The sequence below is a fragment of the Mrakia frigida genome (assembly GCF_051309035.1).
Source record: "Mrakia frigida strain ATCC 22029 unplaced genomic scaffold BDY24scaffold_27, whole genome shotgun sequence".
NCBI lineage: Eukaryota > Fungi > Basidiomycota > Tremellomycetes > Cystofilobasidiales > Mrakiaceae > Mrakia > Mrakia frigida.
This window is the reverse complement of record NW_027481254.1, coordinates 248,455-262,548: the sequence shown is the minus strand read 5'-3', so window position 1 is coordinate 262,548 and position 14,094 is coordinate 248,455. Positions and strand designations below refer to the sequence as shown.

Here is a 14,094-nt window from a genome sequence, read left to right as displayed (position 1 = left end):
TAGAGGCGGAGGCAGAACGGATACCAGCGTTTGGTCGCGTCGAAAGAGTCGAGACGGGTCTCGTCCTCCTCCCAGCGATATCCTTCGTGTTGAAAAGACCCCTGCCACAAGTTCCCGGGTCAGACCTGTCGAGGGACTGCAATCCCGGATCGATTTCCGATCAACGGCGGGGAAGATCTTCGACGACGAGAATCGTCAAACAAGATTCGACTATCGACGTAAAAACAAGTACCAGACACTCAACGCAGAACCTCCTCAACTGTCCAACTCCCTAAAGAACGAGATCTTGGGTCGAGTAGAGGAAAGGCCGGAGTTGATGAGTTCCTGAGTGAAGAAAAAGTGAAGCACGAGAAGAACGAGCGTAAGCGAAACGAACAATGCGAGAGGAGAATCGGAGTCGCTCACCTGCAACGCATTGTTATAGTAGTGATCGTAGAATGCTTGGACGTTGTCGTCTGTAAAGAGAAGGGCGGAAGAGGACAGAGCGGGACGCACATCGGCTCTCAGGTCGCGTCGCCGTCGAAAACGAAGGTGGAAAGAGAGAGACTCACATTCGATGATGATCGAGAACATGTCGTAATTCTCAGCATCCCCAAATCCTCTCATGACTCTATGGGAGTAGACTGTGTGGAATTGAAGGAGGTCAGAGGAGAACGAAAAATGGGAAGAGGGAAAGAGCGAACCTGAGAGCTCGTTCTGAAGTTCAACAGCGAGGGAGTCAGCTCGTGTTTGAAAGCTCTAGCTCTATGATCCACTCACATCATCAGTTTCCTGATGAACCTTCCTCAAAGCCTCCATCTGAACAGAAGGAAGGGCAGGAAGGACGCCTCGTCAGCTCGGCCACTCGACAACGTTTGTTGTGAAACCTCCACTCACCACCTTGTCCCCCTGCCCTCTCTTGACCTTGAACTGCTCGTACGTAAGAGCCGAACACATCATCAGTCTCGAGCTCGAAAGAGAGGAAGAAGGAAGAAGCGAACGAACCAGGCAAATCGTCCCAAACGGACCTCCCTCCTCTTTGATCTTTTTGGGAACCTCCGCTCCCTTGCAGGCTCCTTTGATGAGCATGAAGCTGTCATCCGCCAACTCCATGGTGGACGGAATGGTTTCGTGGACGATTCGCTCAGATTTGATCTTGGGGAGGCCGGCTGAAGACATCGGAAAGAGAAGGAAGGAGGGAGGGAAGGTGGACGTCGAGGTCAACTTGAGTCGGAAGCGGGGGAGGCCTCGGCTTCGTTTTCGATTGAAACTTCTCGCGATGGCGGAATCAAATTTTGTCCTTTCCCTCAAGAGAGAGAGAGAGACGTTGTTTTTCTTGTCGAGAGCCAAAAACAAATCGAACTTGGCAATGAAGAGGAACAAAGCCGACGTCAACTCGAGTCTAGCTCTCCCTGCTCTCCTTCCTTTCGAACTCTCTCCTGCCTCCTTCTCTCTCAAGCTCGTAACCAAAGCAGCGTATGTAGCGTAGCGAGCACAAGAAAAGTACCAAACCAAACTGTAGCCAGACCCATCCTCCCCACTAGAAAACACTAGACTCCCACCCTCCTCCCATCTCCTCAACGCGTCGGACGGAAAGGTTCGCTGACGAGAGGTGTGCTCCCAGCTGCCAATGAGCCCCAAAGACTCATCATCACGAGAAGATGTAGGGATGCGGCGTAGATCTGAGGAAGCGCGGAGAGCGAGATGGGTGTCAGTTTGAGAGAGCGAATAAACGGAGGGAGAGGGGTGGAAATGCGACGCACAACAAAGATCGACCTCGCTCTCCGATTCCCGATGATGCCTCGACAGAGAGCGAAGACGGCTCGTTCGATGGGATTCAGAGCTTGGATGGCTCGTTGAGCTTCCTGTAAACGTCAAGGTACGAAAGAGGAGAGGGAAGAGCGAGGTCAGCGCGTCCGTCTCTCCTTCGTTCCAGCGCCTCCGTCGACCTCAGAAAAAGAAGAGGCGAAAACTCACCCTGCCCTTGAACGCCTCGAAAGGGTTCAAACTCTCATCATACTTGTCCTTGTACTTCCCAATCCCACCCTCCCCTTGCCTCCCCGACCCAAGCCCAATGCCCGACAGACTCGATCCGTTTCCTCCTCCTCCTCCTCCAGCCTGTGCGCTCCCACCCCTCGAGCTCGAAGGCCCAGCTCCTGCTGACGACGAAGAGGTATCCTCTTGATAGGATCCGATGTAGCGGACCTTCTCGTAGAGTTTGAGGTTGTCGGCTTGAAGGGACTTGACTTCGGCTCGAAGTTCAGAGATGGATTCGAATTGTTTACGGAGTTCCTGAAGGACGAGAGAGAGAGGAAAGGAAGAGATGAGGATGGGTTAGTCAGGGAGGGGAAGGGAGGGAGGGAAAAGGAAGAGAAGAAGAGGGAGGGAAGAGAGGACGAACCTCCTCGAGCTCAGCGTTCCTCGCTCGGAACCGATCTCGCTGCGACGTAACGATAGGAAGGATGGAAGTATCTGGAGTGGGTGCTGAGAAGGGGATGGGTGATGAGCGTCCGCTCTCCTGTTGAGACAAAGCAAAACAAACACGAGAAGATTCCGAGGTCAGGCTCAACTTTCAAAGGACAACGCGGAAGGGACGACGAGAAAATCGTGGGACGAACTGCTGCTCCCTTCCCAAAGTCCAACCCAGACAATCCTCCCGTTCCTCCCAAAGGTCCAACAACCTTCTCAGGCACCGAGGGTCCAGCCTCTCCGTGATGGTGTTTGTTGACCGAGACGAGATCGTTCTCGAGCTTCTCGTTCAGGTTCTTCTGCTTGGTGAGTTCGGCCTGAGTCGAGGCGAGGGATTCTTCGAGAGAAGTAGAGAGGAGAGCAAGGTCTTCGTTGGTAACCTGGTAGAATCGAAGAGAAAATCGAGAGGCAGGATCAGCTTCGAAAAGAGGAGGAAGACGCGTCGACTCAACGACGCGACGAGATCGAGAACGGCGAAACGAGACGCACCCTCATCCTGGTCAACTCCTCCACGATCCTCTTGTTCTTGTTGGTCAAAAGCGACTCGAGGGACTGTCCAGCCTTCTTCTTGTTGGCCTTAGGATCAGGAAGTCGAAGTTCCGACTCGTTGTCGTCGTCTCCTCCTCCGAACTCGACGAACTGCAAAGCGTTCCAGACCCAAGGTCAGTTCATCCCTCCCCCACCGAGCACCACGTACGTCGAAAGGAGTACTCACCTTCATGATCTCCAACTCCCTCTTGATATCGTCGTAATCCACGTACTGCTTGGCCTTTGCCCTCAACCCTTCGATCTCCGCCGTCTTTGCTCCCACCTCCTTGGTCAACTCCTCGATCCTCTTCTTAGCACTCCTATCTCCCTCCTTCCTCGAACTCTTCTCCGTCTCCAAGGCTCGAAGCAGTCGACCGGCTTCCGATTCGAGGTCTGAGATCTGGGTTTCGAGGGTCTTGACTTTGTCGACGTGTTGGGATCCAGACTTGACGGATTCGATTTCGGCTCGGAGGATTTCCTGTAAGGGTAATAGACGAAGGAGAACGAGGGAAAGAGGTCAGGCTTGCGTTTGAGGGAGAGAGGGGGTGTTTGGAGGGAAAAGGGAGTGAGAAAGAGCGGAGGGGATGGGAGGATGAACGAACGTTTCGTCGTTCCACGGAAGCGACTCGAGCGTTGGCTCGTTCGAGATCGGCGACGATGAGGTCGAGTTCTCCAAGTTTGGCAACAACTTCAACGTCTGTGCGCATGAAACAAAAGAGAATGGAAACCGTCAGAAACACTCGGGAAAGCGAGAGGACGCGTCGGTTCGAAGGGAAAGTCGAGCTCACCCTGCCTCTGCGAGTGATCCATGAGCTGAGCCTGAGTGCTGTCGTTACTGGTTCGGAGATCTCGGAGTTGGTCCTTGACGGTCTTGACTTGCTTCTGGAGATCTTGCTCACTGTTGACGAGAAACGGTTCGAAGGAGGGTCAGCTCGATGTTTTCGGGAAACGGACAAAGAAGAGAGCGGAACTGACCGATCCTCGTAGTTCCTCATTCTCTCGTCGTAGGTAGCGTTGAGCTCGTTCTCCTTCGAGGTAACGCGCTCTTGGATGAGCTCGTCCATCTGCAGATTGAAATCAAAATAAACGAAGGAGGAAGGGAAGGAGAAGGTCAGCTCGAGCTCGCGTCTTCCCTTCCTCTCCTTCCACCTCCTTGACTTCCAGCAGCCATCAAGACAGATCGATCACACTGAGGCCGACGCTCGAGGGCGACATAGAGCGAACGGAGATGGACTGAAACTGGGACGTACCTTCTCCTCCAGCGTCTCCACCTTCGCCTCAGCCTTCTTCCTCTTCTCTTCCACTCCAGCAATCTCCCCAACCTGCCTCTTCAGATCCAGGTTCTCCTCCCTCAGCCTCGTCAGCTCCGACTCGAGCACTCGAGCTTCAGCGACCTTCACAGTTTGGTCCTGTTAACGAACGAAACCAAAAACGGCGGACGAAAGGAGGTCAGCTCAGCTCAGCTCGAGCCCTTCCTTCCGCTTTGGCTCTCCTTCTCGCCAGCTCCACCCGTCGCTTCCGTTCAAAAAGTATGGAGAAAATGTACGCACGACGGCAGCATCCAAGAGAGGGTAGGGATCTGGAGCTTCGGCCAGGAGCTTGTAGGCGTTGAGGAAGGCTGATTCGGAGACCTTGGATCGTCGGGTGAGCTGATCGATTTCGGTTTGGTAGGCTTTGAGGAGAGGCTTGATTCCTTCGATTTTGGTCTCTTCAGGGATCTTTTTGAACTCTGTAAGGTAGGAAAGGTGTTGAGGTTAGCTTGGGGGCGAAGGAGGAAGGGAGCTTGGGGGTGAGGGAGGGAGGGAGGACGAGGCGGGAGGGAAGCTCGCAGCTCCAGCAGTAGCTCGTGGGCCAGCTCGAGAGTAAGGAAGCAGCTGCTAGAGCGATCGTACAAGCTTCCGAGAGCTCTTGTCCTGCGATGTAGATCGCTCGAAGCTGGATGTCGAGCTCTCTTCTCCTTCCGTCGTTGACCAACCATCTCCCTCCCCCTCCCCCTCTCGTCCATGCCCGGAGATCCGATGTAGCACTCACCTCTTGTCTGCTCAGCCAGCTTCTTCCTCCCTACCATGTTCTCCTTCTGGTTCTCCACCAGTTCCAAAGCCGTAGCATCCAGAGATCGTTGAAGTTCGCTCAAGTTGATGTCTGAATCAAGCAAGGTTCAAGAAAGAGAGAGAGTCAGAGTCAAGCTCGCTTTCCTTCCTCTTTTTGCTCTTCGTCGTTGAGCTTACCTTTCCATGTTGAAAGAGCTGTTGAGAAATCCATTCTTGAAGGGGTTGGAATGTCTTCCACTACTCTCTCAGAAGAAGGGGAGGGAAAGGGAGGATGGGTGTTGAGGTCAACTCAAGACGAAACCGCAAGGAAGGTTGAAGCTGGGTCGGCGCTCTTCATTCACCTCCCAACCCCTTCCTGCTTCGATTCAAGATGTTCAAGAAAATCGCCCTTCTCCTCCTCGGTATCGTCGCTTCTGTCGCCCTTCTCGCCCAGCAGGCAGAGGCTGCTAAAGGGCCTGTCATCACACATAGGGCGTCGCCATTCCATCTCTCTTCTCAATCCCCTCCCATACTTACCTTTCTCGCCTTTCCCTCTCTTCTAACAGAGGTCTTCTTCGACATCGAGCACGGAGGCAAGCCTCTCGGAAGACTCGTCTTTGGACTCTATGGAAAGACGTAAGCACGCCCTTTTCCTAGCTCTTCTACAAGCTCTCAATCTCACAGCCAGCACTCTCTCTCTCTCCCTTCTTTTCCTCCTCCTCGTCTCGCTCTCAACGCCGTAGCGTCCCCAAGACGGTCGAGAACTTTGTCTCTCTCGCCAAGGGAGAGAAGTACGATGGAACTCCTCTCGGTTTCGGATACAAGGGCTCGTCCTTCCATCGTATCATCAAGGATTTCATGATCCAGGGCGGCGACTTCACCAGGGGAGACGGAACCGGAGGAAAGAGCATTTGGGGAGACAAGGTGCGTGTTTTTTTCGAAGCTCAGGGTAGGTGTGGGCTTGCTTGGCGTGTAGGAGAGTTGGGTGTCGAGTGGGAGAGGAGGAAGGGAGAAGAGGAAGGAGGCAGGAGAGGAAGGAGGCAGGAGAGGAACGGGCTTGAACGAACGGAGGGAGGGCTTGAAACGATCTTGTCGAAGCTGACCTTTCAATTCTACTGGTTGCGATTCGCAGTTCCCCGATGAGAACTTCAAGCTCAAGCACACTGGTCTCGGAACACTTTCGTGAGTCTGCCTGATCTCTTCCTTCTGACTGCGAAGACGAGACGAACCACCATCTCCGTCTGATCTCGCTCGTCTTTCGCTCTTTCGCTCCTTCGACCTCTCGTTCGAACCTGTGACTGACGATTACTTTATGTTTGGTTTCCCTCTTGTTTAGCATGGCCAACGCCGGAAAGGACACCAACGGATCCCAGTTCTTCATCTGCACCATCGTTACCGTTCGTTTCTCCCTTCCCGTTTTCCATCCTCCGTCCCTCGACCTTTCCCGTCACTCGGCTTTCACCGCTCTCCCCACTTCTTCTCCCATCTTTTTCTCGAAGACGCTAAACTGACTCGCGTTCTTCTCGTTGTCGTTTCTTCCCTTCAGTCCTGGCTCGATGGAAAGCACGTCGTCTTCGGAACCACCCTCGAAGGACTCGAGATCCTCAAGATCATCGAGAACGTCAAGAAGGGACGAGGAGACAAGCCCGTCGAGCCTGTTACCATCGCTGACTCTGGAGAGGTTCGTTCTCTCCTCCCCTTCCCGAAAACACATCCGCCGTCTCCCTCCTTTCGAAAACGCGTGTCGCTGACCTCTCTGCTTCTCTTCTGCCCTTATCCCTCTCTTTCCTTCCGCAACTCGATCTCGCCGTCTTCCAGCTCCCCATCGAGCCCTCCACCGACGACGAAGGAAAAGAGGTACCCTTCAGGGTCGAGCTCTAAACCAGCTCTTCGCCGCGTTCCCCTTTTTCTCCTTCCTTCTTCCATCTAGCTTTCTCTCTCCGTACGTCCCAACTTACTCCCCTCCTTCCCCCCTTTCCTCTCTTCCCTCTCCTCTTCGCGAACAAAACCATTCGCTCACGCTCAGGACGATCCCTCCCTCCCCATCCCTCCTCCTTCCGACAACACCTCCGACAGCACGTCGTCGGACTCGTCCTCTCCCTTGTTCTGGTACATCGTCGGAGGAGGAGTGTTGCTTGCGGTGGGAGCTGGATGGTACTTCGGAGGAGGAGGAGATAAGGTTGTGGGGGCTTGGAGGGAGAAGAGGGATTACAGGAAGCTTTAGATGGAGAGATAAGAGCGGGTGATTGATGAGGTTGTTTTTTCGCTTGTTGTTCTGGTTCGTTGGGGTTAGGGTCGGGAAAGTGAGATGGCAAAGGTAGATAGACAGAGAGAGAAGTCGGGTGGGTGTAAAGCAAGTTTATTTTTTTTACAGCAAGAAGACGAGAGAGAGAGAGAGAGGCGAGCGAGTTTCGAATCGTCGAGCTCAACCAAACCATCGTCTCCTGCCCCTCCTTCCCGCTTCCCTCTTTCTCAAACCATGCCACCACACTTCGACCCTTCAACTCAATCGGCCAAAAGACCCTTTCCGTCGACTTCAACGCCTCCATCCAAGAAGAAGCGCAAGGCAGCAGCACCAACGGCGATGTCCTCCGAGGAGGCCGACGAGCTCACCCTCCTCGACGGTCCCTCTTCTTCAGCTGCCTTCCTTCGGCAGTCAGAAGCTCAGGCTACGGAGAGAGGAGGTAGAGGGCTACTCAAGAAGCTGCCACTGGAGGTGCTGGACCTGTGAGTTGGCAGAAGAACAAATGAGAGAGGGGGAAGAGAGAGAGGGAAGGGAGGAAGAGCGAGGAGCTGACCTCGCGGGTTGCCTTGCGTTGGACTGGTGGGAGCGTAGGATCTTCTCGGTTGATTCTGATTTGGAGGTGAGCTTTCGAAACTGATTTGAGTGCCGTTCGGTTGAAGTGAGTGTCGAAGGAAGGTCTGCAGAAGCTGACCCGCTTTGGGCTTTGTTTATTCCTCCTCCTCCTCGCCAGCTTCGAGATCACCTCTCCCTCTCGGGATCTTGTGTCTTCCTTCGAGAGAGCTACAGAGATGGTCAGAGTTCGAATCTTTCACGAACCTGGTGAAACTCTAAGCTTTGGCTGACCCGGAATCTATATTTTTCGCAGTCGTGTTCCAGGTCAGCTCTCTTTCTTCCCGCCCCTCCGCCTCCCTTTCTTCGACTCAACCCCCTCCCTTCCTCTCTCTCAGGTCCTCTTCCAATCCCACCACCCTGATGTTATCCACCCTCCCGCTCACATTTACGTTGGCTCGGATGGGAAGGTCTTCAAACGAGATCGTATCGCTGCTGTGAGGTTCGCTTCAGAGTTTGGTCCTCATTCGAGAGGATGGAGGGAAGGGAGGACGATCTTCACGTCTAGTGCTGAGAACTGGAGGAGGGAAATGGAGTGGGAAGAGCAGCATGGCCGGGATGGGGAGGTGATAGGTGAAGTGGGCTTGGTTGGGGAGCCGAAGACAAGACCGAGAGGAAGAAGGCGAGTTGATTTTGGACGCGTCTTCTCGACTCTAAAACTGACTGAGATCTTTCTTGTCTCGACAGCTTACACGCAAAGTGAGACCTTGTATCCATGCTTGTTCAGCTGAGATAGCACAGCCAGATCTGACTCCGATTCACTCGTTTGACCCCTCAACTCATCCAGACGCAACTCGTCTCTTCTCAACGTCGGCTGGCCTTCACCATGGAGAGCGAAGGTCGCTGAGCTAGTCAATCTACCTCTTATAACCAAGGCAGTGAGTGATAGACGTCTTCTACTTGTAATCACATAGGGAACCTGACTCTCGTCGCGTCTCTTTTCAGGAAGCGAAACACGTCTTTGGCCTCTCGGATCGGCAGCTTCGCTCGTTGAGTCAGCATGGAGTGAGTCTCTGTATCGATCCTTTTCTCCCAATCATTTTTGACTCCTTCTTGACGTCCTTCCATCTGTTAGAATCGCAGAAGGTGAGTCCCTCCGTCGCGTCGCCGTTTCGCAATCTCGTTTGACGGTTGCGTCCCTTCTTCTCTCTTCTGTTCCAGATTCAACAAATCGGCCGTATCGGCCTTGGCTATCCGAAGTAATCAGAGTGGGACAGGACAAGCTAGAACCGGACTGCATCTGCGTCGTTCTTGAAGTGCGACGGGAGACGAAGACTCAGTCGAGCTCAGCTTTTCCCTCTAGGTTTCGAGATCGGTTTCTCTTCTCCGAGCAGGACTCGAGCCTAACATATTATTTACCTGCTTTCAGAGACCTCAATCTCTCAGAAAATATAAATCTTTGCACACAGCAAACGACGAGGCGGCCGAATGAGCTCGCGATCGCTTGCCCTCCCACGAGGCTTCCCTCAACCTTCACTGTCTGTGGCTCTCAGCAAGATGCCTTCCCTTCCTCCCTCGAAACCAAAGTCAGAACCCATAACCTGCACCCCTGAGAGCATTCCCTCGACGATCGAACTCGAGGACGAGGAGTACATCAGCCTGCAGGGAGCGTGTAGCGGAGAAGGAGCGAAGAGGAGGAAGGTGCTTCCCAAGAGCATTGTTGAAGAAGGAGGTATTTTTACGACGGTCTGCTGTGAGTTCTCCCCCAGCTCTAGCCTTCTCGTTTTCACGAGAGCTGAACAGTACTCCTCTCTTCGTTCTCTCCTTCTTCTCTTAGTGTTCAAGGTCAAACGAGGCCAGGGAGACAAGGTCGTTCGTAGCCTCATTCCACCTCTCCTTCCCGAGCTCAACCTCGTCTTGAATCTTGACCTCCCTCGCCCTCCCTTCCCTCAGGTCGAGCAGTTCAAGAAGGTGCACAAGGAGACGGATGAGGTGAGCTGGTTGTCCACTCTACTGCTATATCTGAGCTGACAGATCTCTTCCTGACGGCAGATGGAATTATCAGGTCAGCAGCTTGGCGTCCGTATCGACTCGTCCTCCCTCCTCCCTCTGATCTTTCTTCCGCCTGTCTCTTCCCTCCCCAGTCTACTCGCATCGAGTTATGCGCGGATTCGGCGACGACGAAGATCAAATCGCGGTCGTGATAGAGTGTAGGTTTCCGTACCTTTCTTTCGTCCTTCGTTCGAGCTCATCCTTGTTCCCTTCGCCATCGTTTCAGACGACAACGCTGAGGCCTTCTACACTCACTTCCAAAACACTGCCTTCCAGGTCAGCTCCCATCTTTCTCGTTTCCGATTCGAGCTCGTGGACTGACCTCGCTCGCTTTTCTTCTTCGCCCTCAGGCCCTCATCAACTCTCCCGACTTCCTCACGAATCGACCCAAACTCTCGTTCTTCAGGGAGCTGGATAGCTAGATCGACCACTTCTCCACAGGGGTGGTAAAGATCTTCGTTAGTTGATTGTTGTATCGAGTTCGAAATGCTCATGTTCCTTTGACGAGTCAGAAGAAAAACAGGAGCGACGACGGCGCGAGACGCGTCGACGTTTCACCACCTCCCGTTCTGTCCTCCGCTCGTTGACCATGCCAGAGCAGGACGAACGGGTGACTATCTTTTTTTTGAGACCTGGAAGGCACGGAGAGTCTCACGCAAGTTGAACGAAAAGCAGCGAAGAAAAAGGAGGGTCATCAAGAGAGGTCGTCAACAGAAAGATCAAAAAAAAGCCAGTCGTTATGTAAAAGTAGAACAAGTAGGAAGGCAAGGCAGAGAACGGCGGGAAGTGAGGGAAACAGAGAGAGAAAGAAAGAGTAGTGTAGTATGGGAACACGAAACGAGAACATCGAAAACAACGAAACGAACAACCACGACCAATCAACTCCAAACCAAAAACGTGGCTACGCCTTCGCAGAAGACTTGAACCTCCCACTGAACCCACTCCCACTCTCCCACCCCTTCGGCACCGGCACCGTCGAAGGGAACCCGTAACTCGCCTTGGGAGTCAACCTCGGACGCGACGCTGCTCTCGACTCTGCTCCTGCTCCGGATCTCGACGCAACTGACTGCTGCTGTTGCTGCTGCTGGTTGTGCAGACGTTCGCCGACGACGGAGATCGAGTCGTAGTCCCAATCGGAGGCTGGCTGAGGAGGGGAGTTGGATGGTGTGGGAAGGGTCGAGCCGGGGGAGATGCCAGCTCCCTTGGAGTTGGATTCGTCAGGCGAGGCTGCTGCTCCTGCTCCTCCAATCCGATGAATTCGTTTCCTTCTCGCCTTCCTGGTTCCTCCTCCCGGTGGTGGTGGTAGGAACGAACTCGACGAAGAGGAGTAGGAGCCGTCTCCGGGTCCGATGAGGGAGTTGGACCGGAAGATCTGAGGTTGGGATCTCACGGCGATGTGGGCGTGTTCTCGTGTGTACGGGGAGAGGGTTTGGTTGGAGATGGAGAGCATGGAGAGGTGGGAGATAATTTCTGGTAGGCCTTGACTGGCTGAAGGGGAGCGTTGATGGGGTTGGTTGGACGAGGAAGGGAACGAGGAAGGTGGTGTTGAGATCGAATTGGACGAGTGGGAGGGAGTTGTGGAGAGGGAGTGGGAGAGAGGTGGGGTGTGGGTTGAGGATGAAGAATGGTTGGATGTGGAAGGGTTGAGGGAAGAGGAGGAGTGGTGGGCTTGGTGATGGCGAAGAGGGAATTGGCCTGGAGGGGAAGAGTTGGAATGGTGAAGGGTCTGGGAAGGACGCGTTGGAGTGGTGTGAGAGGAAGGGTAGGAGGGAGTCGAAGGTCGTTGGCCGTTGAGAGGTAGGGAAGAGTCGTATCGAGCGACTCCTGGACGAGGTCCCGTCGAGGAAGAAGATGAGGGAGGGAACGCGAAGGGTTGAGATCCTCCTGGTCCTCCGATAGAACCCGTGTTCCTCCTTCCTGCTGCCATTCGAGGAGCTGGGGATGGACTCGAAGCTCCTCTGCCCATCTCTCCTCCGATCGAAGAGTTCCTCCAGCTGTCGTTCCTAGTGACCGTGGGAGTCGTCGAGACTCGAGCTGTTGTTGTCGAGCCCGACGCGGCTGCACTTCCCGACGAAGGACTCTCCCACCCTCCTCCCCAAACCGACGACGATCCGCCTCCGCCACTACTCGACTCCGGTGGACGTATAAAGCTCTGCGAGAGGTAGACTCGAGGTCGAGTGACGGTTCCTCCTCCGACGGCAGGGATCGTTTCGAACTCCCTCCTCGGTGGTGTCGAATCGATCTCGCCGTTGTGATCGTAGGAACTGCCTCCTGCGCCTCCGTCGCCTTCCTCGAATCCAACCAACTCGTATCCTTCATCCTCCTCCTGTCCATCAATGCCCTCTTCGTTGGCGTCCATCGTCGATCCCTCGACGAAATGTCCGAGCCCTCTGTTCCTCTCCCACCTCCTTCCCAGCCCGAGGCCCGTAACGACCGAGTGAGTTGGAACCCCTTCGGGCCGAAGTCCGTAGGTGGGATCGTACTGTTCGAGATCGGGGAAGGTGGAGGTTGCGGAAGGGGAGGAAGCGAGAGGGGAGAGATGTCGACTGCTCGGGGAGGAAGCTGGCGCGCGACGAGGAGCTGAACGTTGAGGGATGGGTTGGGCGATGCTGTTGGGATGAGGAGGGAAGAGAGGTTCTGGGATCGAGTGGGACGAGGGAGGCGAGGAAGGAGGGGAGTAGTTGTCGAAAGATGAGGAGGGGTGAGGAGGAGGAGGAGAGAGTCCCGACGAAGGTCGACCGACGACGTCCAGGTTCGAGGTGAAGGGAACGTTGGACGCTCCTGTTGCCGCTGCTGCTTCTCCCGTGAACCACTGCTGGGAGAGAGTATGGATGATCCCTGGTAGATCCTCCCTGAACATCTCCCTGAGTTGACCTTCGATCTCCCTCTGGATGAACCCTTTGAGAACTCCGATGGAGTCGAACGTCGAGCTCACTTCGAGCGATTCGAGAGGATCGTTCTTGAAGACGAGAGTAATGCCCTTTTGCTTCGAGACGACGAGGACCACGATGGCTCGGAGTTTGAGGTTGGAGAGACGAAGAGCCATAGGGACGAGGAGGGGTCGATGAGCTGCTAGAGGAGTGGTCGTGAGAGGGAAGGGAGACGGCGAAGGGGAGAGGGGGTTGGCCTGGAGGAGGGCGGAAGGAGCGAGCAAACGGGAAAGGAAAGAGGTTAGCATCCGAAGGTATAGAAGAGTGGATAGTAATGAACTAGTGGACGAGATTGTGTCTCTGAAAGTATAGATCGAAGGAGGAACGAGAGGTAAAGGAGACTCGGACGTACCTGAACTCTTGCTCCCACGACCAGGTGAGCGTCTCCCGCGTATCCTAGACGAAAGATTCCTCTGAATCGATCCGGTTGAAGGTCACCTATCTCTAGCAGAGTGAGCGTAGGAGGCTGTAGAGATCGAATGTAAAAGTGTTCAGCGACGCTGGTCCGAAGACATCCGAGAAGAGGGCGAGGAAGGGAACGAGAGAGCAACACTGAGGTCGCTCGTGTGCTTCCCTCCTTCTACCAGTAATACCAGTAATCGAGAAGAAATGAACTCACGATGACTCCCATATCGAGCTCTCTGACTTCGATCTTCCCTACGATCAAAGCTGGCGTGTTTCCCTTGTTGAGGGCTGTTTCGAGGATCGTCTTTGCCTTGTCGAGGAAGGACGGAGAGAACGACTCCTTCCACGAAAAGTTGAACGACATTCGAGCCACTCGACGACGACGACGACGAAGGGAAAGAGACCAGGCGAGGTGGGAGAGACGGGAGAGAAGAGAAGAGGAGAAGAGAAAGTGGGAGCGATCTAGAAGGGGGCGAGGGAGAAGGAGAAGGTCAAAGTTGAGGGAGAAGGAAGGAAGGGTTTGCGAGCTGAACGGAAGGCGAAGAAGGGAGACGACGCGTCCTCTTCTTCGGCTGCTTGAGTTCAAATTTCAACCAAGATCATTGATGGAACTTTGGGATCTTGTAGATGAGCTTCCAAAAAGATGGAGATTTGATTCCGAAAAGTACATGTCCAAAAAAAGTGAACCCTTGCCGAGGAGGAAACGGTCACCTTGACCTCTCTCCTTTTTCTATCTTCAAACGGTCACCTTCTCCTCCCCTCCTTCGCTCTTTTTCTTCCTCCCCTCGACGATGCAGGGATCTTTCGTGAATCTGAATCGTGTTCGCCAGCAACAAGCTCGAGAAGCAGCAGCAGCCGAAGCAGCTCGTATAGAAGCAGAGGCAGCAGCAGCTCAAGCTCAAGAGGA

General features: G+C 54.2%; 7 protein-coding genes across 7 annotated transcripts; 3 read left to right on the top strand and 4 right to left on the bottom strand.

Annotated features, from left to right (window-relative positions):
- Positions 1-22: 22 nt before the first annotated feature.
- On the bottom strand, positions 23-1,197 carry BDY24DRAFT_397120 (uncharacterized protein). The gene is made up of 7 exons (XM_076641527.1): positions 985-1,197; positions 877-909; positions 760-798; positions 684-696; positions 552-623; positions 406-455; positions 23-324 (listed from the first exon to the last, which is right to left on the bottom strand). The coding sequence occupies exons 1-7, from the start codon at positions 1,156-1,158 to the stop codon at positions 256-258; spliced, it is 450 nt and encodes a 149-aa protein (XP_076494392.1). The 5' UTR covers positions 1,159-1,197; the 3' UTR covers positions 23-255.
- An 863-nt stretch (positions 1,198-2,060) lies between these two features.
- Positions 2,061-3,163, bottom strand: BDY24DRAFT_142521 (uncharacterized protein). Its single transcript, XM_076636086.1, has 3 exons — positions 2,938-3,163; positions 2,381-2,828; positions 2,061-2,271 (listed from the first exon to the last, which is right to left on the bottom strand). Exons 1-2 carry the CDS (start codon positions 2,941-2,943, stop codon positions 2,391-2,393), a joined length of 444 nt encoding a protein of 147 aa, XP_076494391.1. The 5' UTR covers positions 2,944-3,163; the 3' UTR covers positions 2,061-2,271; positions 2,381-2,390.
- BDY24DRAFT_142500 (uncharacterized protein) lies at positions 3,012-5,322 on the bottom strand. The gene is made up of 8 exons (XM_076636085.1): positions 5,205-5,322; positions 5,008-5,118; positions 4,527-4,705; positions 4,227-4,385; positions 3,952-4,040; positions 3,765-3,874; positions 3,164-3,673; positions 3,012-3,087 (listed from the first exon to the last, which is right to left on the bottom strand). Exons 1-7 carry the CDS (start codon positions 5,236-5,238, stop codon positions 3,297-3,299), a joined length of 1,059 nt encoding a protein of 352 aa, XP_076494390.1. The 5' UTR covers positions 5,239-5,322; the 3' UTR covers positions 3,012-3,087; positions 3,164-3,296.
- Positions 5,323-5,327: 5 nt separating this feature from the next.
- BDY24DRAFT_397115 (cyclophilin-like domain-containing protein) lies at positions 5,328-7,352 on the top strand. The gene is made up of 7 exons (XM_076641526.1): positions 5,328-5,499; positions 5,575-5,642; positions 5,750-5,930; positions 6,139-6,188; positions 6,343-6,403; positions 6,553-6,687; positions 6,825-7,352. Exons 1-7 carry the CDS (start codon positions 5,398-5,400, stop codon positions 6,885-6,887), a joined length of 660 nt encoding a protein of 219 aa, XP_076494389.1. The 5' UTR covers positions 5,328-5,397; the 3' UTR covers positions 6,888-7,352.
- A 78-nt stretch (positions 7,353-7,430) lies between these two features.
- On the top strand, positions 7,431-9,233 carry BDY24DRAFT_397110 (uncharacterized protein). The gene is made up of 10 exons (XM_076641525.1): positions 7,431-7,733; positions 7,843-7,870; positions 7,982-8,042; positions 8,117-8,127; positions 8,199-8,482; positions 8,548-8,559; positions 8,648-8,738; positions 8,806-8,865; positions 8,936-8,946; positions 9,022-9,233. The coding sequence occupies exons 1-10, from the start codon at positions 7,486-7,488 to the stop codon at positions 9,113-9,115; spliced, it is 900 nt and encodes a 299-aa protein (XP_076494388.1). The 5' UTR covers positions 7,431-7,485; the 3' UTR covers positions 9,116-9,233.
- A 104-nt stretch (positions 9,234-9,337) lies between these two features.
- Positions 9,338-10,367, top strand: BDY24DRAFT_397108 (uncharacterized protein). Its single transcript, XM_076641524.1, has 5 exons — positions 9,338-9,553; positions 9,638-9,792; positions 9,853-9,865; positions 9,945-10,128; positions 10,203-10,367. Exons 1-5 carry the CDS (start codon positions 9,358-9,360, stop codon positions 10,300-10,302), a joined length of 648 nt encoding a protein of 215 aa, XP_076494387.1. The 5' UTR covers positions 9,338-9,357; the 3' UTR covers positions 10,303-10,367.
- A 48-nt stretch (positions 10,368-10,415) lies between these two features.
- On the bottom strand, positions 10,416-13,775 carry MDM34 (ERMES complex subunit MDM34). The gene is made up of 3 exons (XM_076641523.1): positions 13,402-13,775; positions 13,135-13,248; positions 10,416-12,979 (listed from the first exon to the last, which is right to left on the bottom strand). The coding sequence occupies exons 1-3, from the start codon at positions 13,549-13,551 to the stop codon at positions 10,754-10,756; spliced, it is 2,490 nt and encodes an 829-aa protein (XP_076494386.1). The 5' UTR covers positions 13,552-13,775; the 3' UTR covers positions 10,416-10,753.
- Positions 13,776-14,094: the final 319 nt, after the last annotated feature.